Source organism: Panthera leo, chromosome B1, assembly GCF_018350215.1.
Source record: "Panthera leo isolate Ple1 chromosome B1, P.leo_Ple1_pat1.1, whole genome shotgun sequence".
In the NCBI taxonomy this organism is placed as follows: Eukaryota; Metazoa; Chordata; class Mammalia; order Carnivora; family Felidae; genus Panthera; species Panthera leo.
In genome coordinates this window covers 191,307,197-191,313,196 of record NC_056682.1, presented here as the reverse complement: position 1 = coordinate 191,313,196, position 6,000 = coordinate 191,307,197, and the positions used below count along the sequence as shown (strand labels likewise).

General features: G+C 44.2%; 1 protein-coding gene across 1 annotated transcript in view; it reads right to left on the bottom strand.

Annotated features, from left to right (window-relative positions):
- Positions 1–212: 212 nt before the first annotated feature.
- FAM184B (family with sequence similarity 184 member B) overlaps positions 213–6,000 on the bottom strand; it is a 158,314-nt gene continuing 152,526 nt past the window's right edge. The window contains exons 16-18 of the mRNA XM_042936822.1: positions 4,336–4,440; positions 3,124–3,323; positions 213–1,383 (exon numbers count right to left, since the gene is read on the bottom strand). Of these exons, the coding sequence (XP_042792756.1) occupies positions 1,290–1,383; positions 3,124–3,323; positions 4,336–4,440 (399 nt within the window). The 3' untranslated portion in view covers positions 213–1,289. The remainder of the gene's footprint in view (positions 1,384–3,123; positions 3,324–4,335; positions 4,441–6,000) is intronic.

Sequence of the window (6,000 nt, the reverse complement as noted above, 5' to 3'; positions counted from 1 at the left end):
AACATTAAAAAAGATAGTGATTTTACCTTTAAATTGTCAGTTGTAATTTGAGTTGTAATTGCATTTCTCCCAAAATTATGTAAGCAGCTACTTTTCATTTAAAGTTGACCTGATTGAGATTAATGTGAATTTCTTATTTCCAAACTGTCTTCATCTACTTTCACCTTTCTTTGGGAAAACAATACAAGTCACAGCCATTTTTAATTGCCCAGTTTAAAGTTTTATTCAAAGAGCAAAGATTTGACAGTGCATAGAATAAACGTTTATGGCCACGTGTGGGGCCAGCACCAAAGGATTGAGAACATATTTTGCCCAAATTGTATTGAGTCTTGTCAAATCACACTGCTCCATCAGAAGGCCAGAGTATTCAGTGTGGACTGACATGGGTCAGCACCATGAATGGCCAGTCCCGATTCCCTTCCAGTACTGAGCATCCATGTGATGGGGAAGCAATGCACCATGAGGCAAAGGGCCCAGGCCCAAAGACTATGGGCTCAGTAGATCTTTGACTTCAAAGAATACTCTAGAAACTTTCACAAGTGACCAAGTTGAAACTACAGTCATATGACAGAGTGAGGCTCGGTTATTCACAGAAAAATTCTGGCAGTGATTCATTCCAGTTCGTGATTGGTGTCATACCTATCCTATTTTGCTTACTTCTCCAAAAGCCCCTTTTGAGGTAGGTGTTATCCCCTCTCTCATCTACTTCAGGTCCTGGACTTAGGAAGTCAGAGCACTCAGTCGAAGTGTGCCAAGGGCTGCTGTCATCCACTCCTAGTTTTGCCTTGTTTTGTGTTTGTAATTGGTTTTCATGAGTATTTCGAACTTTTATTCTTCTTCCTAGTGAGGTTGAATGTGCATTTTGGAATTCTGTCATTTACACAGAAATACTTTTCAAGTGGAGGTGACTAGCATTCTAAGGACAAGTGAAACCACTTTTAAAGTAGATCATGGAAATCACAAAGCCTGACATTCCACAAAGTGGAGTGAAATCTTATGGACACTAGAAATACAATGTGAGGGTCATCAGTAACATTAATATTTTCTGTGGGTGCATTTTGATAACACTGGTTTATGTTGTTTTGTTTTTTACCTTAATGTCAAGAATTTTGTTTAAGCACTGGTTTCACAATGAAACAGTATGAAATGTTAATGCCAAAATTTGTTTTGGCTATTATATATAAATCGTATCACAAGCAAGTTAATTTGGTTTTTTAGTTCATTCCTTCAGTCAGATGCTTTACATGTGTTTCAGGTGTCCTCTTTGTGATGGAATCCTGAGACTCAGTTTAGAAAGAGAAATACTTGGTAAACCATTCCTGGTGGGCAGAGCCCTGTTTCTGCTGGACTTCTTTGGGTTGGGCTGTTTCACCATCTTGTGTCCTAAAAACAAACCAACAAACAAAAAGATTGTTTTAGATGGCTTTGAAAATTATTCAGTAAACAACTTAATACCCCACTATCTTTCAGGGAGTAAAGCTGTTGCTTTACTCTTTGAAAGACCGTGAGTATAACTGGCTAACACTCATGGCTAGAAACAAGGTGTGAAAGATGGGGTGGGAAGGGAACGTCTAATTCCTGTTTCGAAAATGAGGTTCTCCACTGTTTTACTTAAGACTAATGAGCATATTGTATAAACTTATATTTCAGGCACAAATTGAACACTAAACCTCATAAAAAAGGTAAGGAATGAAACAGTTAATCAACACAGCCTTATAATGTCTGGCTTCTTCAGAAGTTATCTAATGTGTTCGCACCTCAATAAGACTGTGACATTAGCCTAATAAATTGAAAAGAGGAAACAGTAAGCAAGAAAGTATGATGTATACCTGCTGACTGGTCTCTGTCTGCATTTGTGAAGCTTCATATAAAACTGGGGACCTAGCTTATTCACAGGTGTATGATACTGAGATGAACCCACAGCCAGAGTCAGGAGCTGGCTCTAGCCGTTAATACAGGGTGTGCTTAGGGCTCCAGGCCTCAGTTTCTGCAGCTTTGAAACAAAAGGGCTGGCCTCCTTCATTGACTGACAGGAGGTCCTTGCCACTCAACATTTATAAAGGTCTGTGCCTCCCATTTGTCCCAATAGCCGCAGGTATGCAGGGCCTTTGAAAAAAGAACACTTTATTTTTATTATATTTTGAGAAAGGACAAGTGCGAGTGGGGGTGGGGGGCGGGGGGCAGACAGAGAAAGAGAGAGAGAGAGAGAGAATCCCAAGATGACAGCTTGGAGCCCAATCCCACGACTGTGAGATCATGACCTGAGTCAAAATCAAGAGTCAGATGCTTAACCACCTGAGCCGCCCAGGCATCCCTGGAAAAAGAACATTTTAGAAGGAGCCATTTCTGAAATGCAAAATTCAAAGCACAGAATGTCAAGTTCTGCCTCTGAAAAGAAGACTGGATAGGAGGGAGAATTAATAAATGGGGAAATGATTGTGAAAGAGAAACATGTTGCAAGGGTTTCTGGAAAAATAAGGTAGTATCTGAGATGATTGATCATGCATGAGCTACCAACCCAGATTAAGAGGCCTTAAACTCTCAAGATGATACAATAAATCTTGAGAAATAACCTTAATAATAATAGCAGTGGCAGTAATAGTGGAAATCGACTGAATGCTTCTGTACCAGGTTCTGTGCTAACTGCGTCCTGTGGATTAATTCCGTCAGTCTCACAGTCTGGTGAGGCAGGTGCTGTATTATCTTTGTTTTAGAGGTGAGGAAATGGAGACCTAGAGAGGTCAAGTAACCTGCCCAAAGTCACCTAGGTAAGAACAAGAGACCAGAATTTGAATCCAGACCTCAGGGCCAGGTGATTAGAGTCCATCTTCTGTGTTACCACAGTGACACGGCTAGCTAAGTGATCTAATCATCCATGAGAGGAAAAAAAAGACTTTCTGGAACTTGGTACCAAGAATAGTACTTGTCTAAAGAATGACCTACTTCCTTCCTCTTACACCACCTTCCCATTTGGCTGGATTGTAATTTGTCCAAGGCAGGGAGGGGCTTGTCTCCCTGTCCTTTTTACCTGCCCAAAGTCTGGGTATTGAAGAGGTGCCAGAAAGGAATCTGAATTCCCCCCCTATCTATGGAAAACTGGAATCACAACTCCCCCCCCCCCACCTTGTGGCAGTTTTCACATCTAGAGCCTGGGTGGGTTTGTAAGGCTGGCCACAGCCAGGGCTTGGGTCCAAGCTGGGTGACTTCGTTATTGGAGGGGCGTTGATCCTGGAGCTCAGATCACCACTCAGAAAGTTCTTTGCGTAGGAGGCCAGGTTTGGCACGCTGACCACTCGGCTGGGCACTTCCTCCAGCTTCTTTTTCTGTTTGTAGTAAAAGAAAGGCCAGTTAGTTCCACCCTAAAGAGTCATTATTGTAAATAAAAAAGGCCCACCCAACCAAAACTATATGGTAGAAGAGGCAGTAATTTTATTTATATACCTACATGTTATTTTTAAAGCATTTCTTCCTCCAGTCTTTGTTTTATGAAACACAGGTTCACAATCTCTTGCCCAAAACCTCTGGGGACGTGTGTTTGGTAATTCAATTTTTTTTTTTAGACATTAGAAGGCCATATAAGACCCCCAACAGGAGCTGGGTCCATTGTCTTCAAATGCATTAATATTTCTGCAGTGAAACAACACTTTCACTGAGAGGCATACATAAAAATCATAAATGAGCTCACATCTGTTCAGCTTAGGGTAGGGTTACTGTCCTTTGAACTACTAAACATTTTAAGCACTTTTAGGATTTTGTTACAGCAGATGAGAGATTTGGATGTGAATATTCTCATTATAACAAATTCCAAAAATATATAAGGAAAAAAAGGAAGTGGGAGATTCCTGGGGCTCCTGGGTGGCTCAGTTGGTTGAGCATCCAACTCTTGACAGGTCATGAACTCCTGGTTCGTGAGGTCGAGCCCCGTGTCAGGCTCTTGCTAACCGCACAGCAGCACAGAGCCTACTTGGGATTCTCTCTCTCTCTCTGCCTCTCCCCTACTCCTGCACTCGCTCCCACTCTCTCTCAAACATTTTTTAAAAAGTGGGAGATTCTTGTTTGTTTCTCTCATCATCCAGATATAACCATTATTAACAGTGACATGTTTATAGGAAACTCGGAGAATACAAAAACCCGTAAGAAATTAAAAGTACACGTAATCTGCCTCGCCAGATATAAATACTGTTTGTTAATAATTTGGACCGTTCCCCATGAGTCTTATTTTCAGTGAACATTCCTCTGATTGTATGCCAGCACGCCGATAAGTAAGCTGTAGTTACCTTCAGGAAAATGAAACCAGCAGCACTGTAATGCCTGAAATCGGCAGAACCACTTTACCTTCATGGAGGGGGTCAAATATCCTGGGTGAGGGTTGAAAGAGAAAGACCGGTTCCGATGGGACATGGCGCTGGGGAAGGCTGCACAGTGAAATCTTCTCTCCTCCTGGAAAAACACAACTGAGTCCAAATGAGCCTGACCACACCACTGGGTTTGACCTGATGGAAGATGGTCGAGTGAGGGCAGAACACCGTGAGGGAAAGCCCAGGGGAAGGGGGAGGATGTGTGGGGATCCAGCTGCCGTCCACTGAAGCTTTGAGGAAGCACCTTTAGTCCTGTGGCCTGAGTCCCCAGCTTCTGTATAGGGAACGGCGAGCTTATTTGAAACGTCTCGGGCAGTTAGAGAAACAGGTACTCTGGGCATCTGAAGACTCAAAGCTGGTACAATCACTATGTCACCAACCTTGTTTATGCGTGTCACTGTCCACTTTTCTCTCTCCTGCTGTATTATTTTTAAAGCAGATTCTAATCATTGTATAATTTCATCTTTAAAAACATCCACATCTATCTCTAAGAGATAAAGACTCTTTAAAAAAAAATACCACAATTCTCTTGTCACACCTAGCAAACAAGCTATTCCTTAGTATCATTTAATTTTCAGTTAGTGGTGAAGTTTTCCTGACTGTCTCATCAGCGTCCTGACAAGGAACTGCGTGGCAGGGGCAGGGATGGGAGTGAGAGAGGAGACGGGTGTGTGTTTGTGGGAGGACGTGAGGCTGGCAGGCTGCCGAAGATCCTGGATTTCACTCGGGGAAGGACGGGAGGCGTGAGCGGTGCAGAATGGAGCCGAGCTCTCATCTGACACGCTTCCCCAAGACTGCCCTGGTTGATGTGAGGTCAGCGTGCGGGCAAGGCTGGAGTGAGTGGGGAGTCCAGTGGTTCACTGCGCGCGTGAGAGGGGCTTGGACTAAAGCGGTGGAGGCAGAGACGGGTGGGGAAGGTGGCTGGACTTCTCAGGTGGCCGACTAGCCCTCCCACCGTGGGCTGCACTGACAGGCGCCAGTCGAGAGCCACCGTCTGCAGAGCTGGACGTAAGCCAGGAGGAGCAGCGCCCGCCGGTTCAGCTGGGGTGCTACAAGCAACCTGCCACCAGACCAGGGAGCACGGGGCCGCCGGGTTAGAGCCCAAAGCAATGGATGGAGTATCAGGAGACGGGGATGTGAGGGAGGTGGACTGCGTGAAAGCTCAGGGGCAGGTGGAGGGAGGGGCATTCCAGAGAAATGGCCTCAGGCCTTGGTGGCTGTGGGCTACAGACCCCGAGGGAGAAAACTTCTTCCTAAGGGGCCCCGGGGCGGCTTTGCGAACTGGAAAACAGGTAGTCATTTTTACAAAAGGAAGATCAACAAACAATAACTGGCTTGATTGAGTCTACTAAAATTCCAACAGAAGGCAAGCCATTCTGGATTTTCCCAAATTCCATAGATGAAAAAACTGAACCAATCAACCATGGGCAGATGCTGTAGGACTTGAGTGCTTGGGGGGCGGGGGGCTCTATTTTTCTGTATTAATTTTTTTAGTGAGTATATATTGTTTCAGATAATATACAAAAGTAATCAAGGATCTTCTGAAGGTGGTTTTAGGGTTATCAGGATTAAAATTGCTAGGTAGGCAGAGCAATGGCAAGAACAAAGTGGATGGCCCTCCGGAAGGAACCCTGCAGACCCC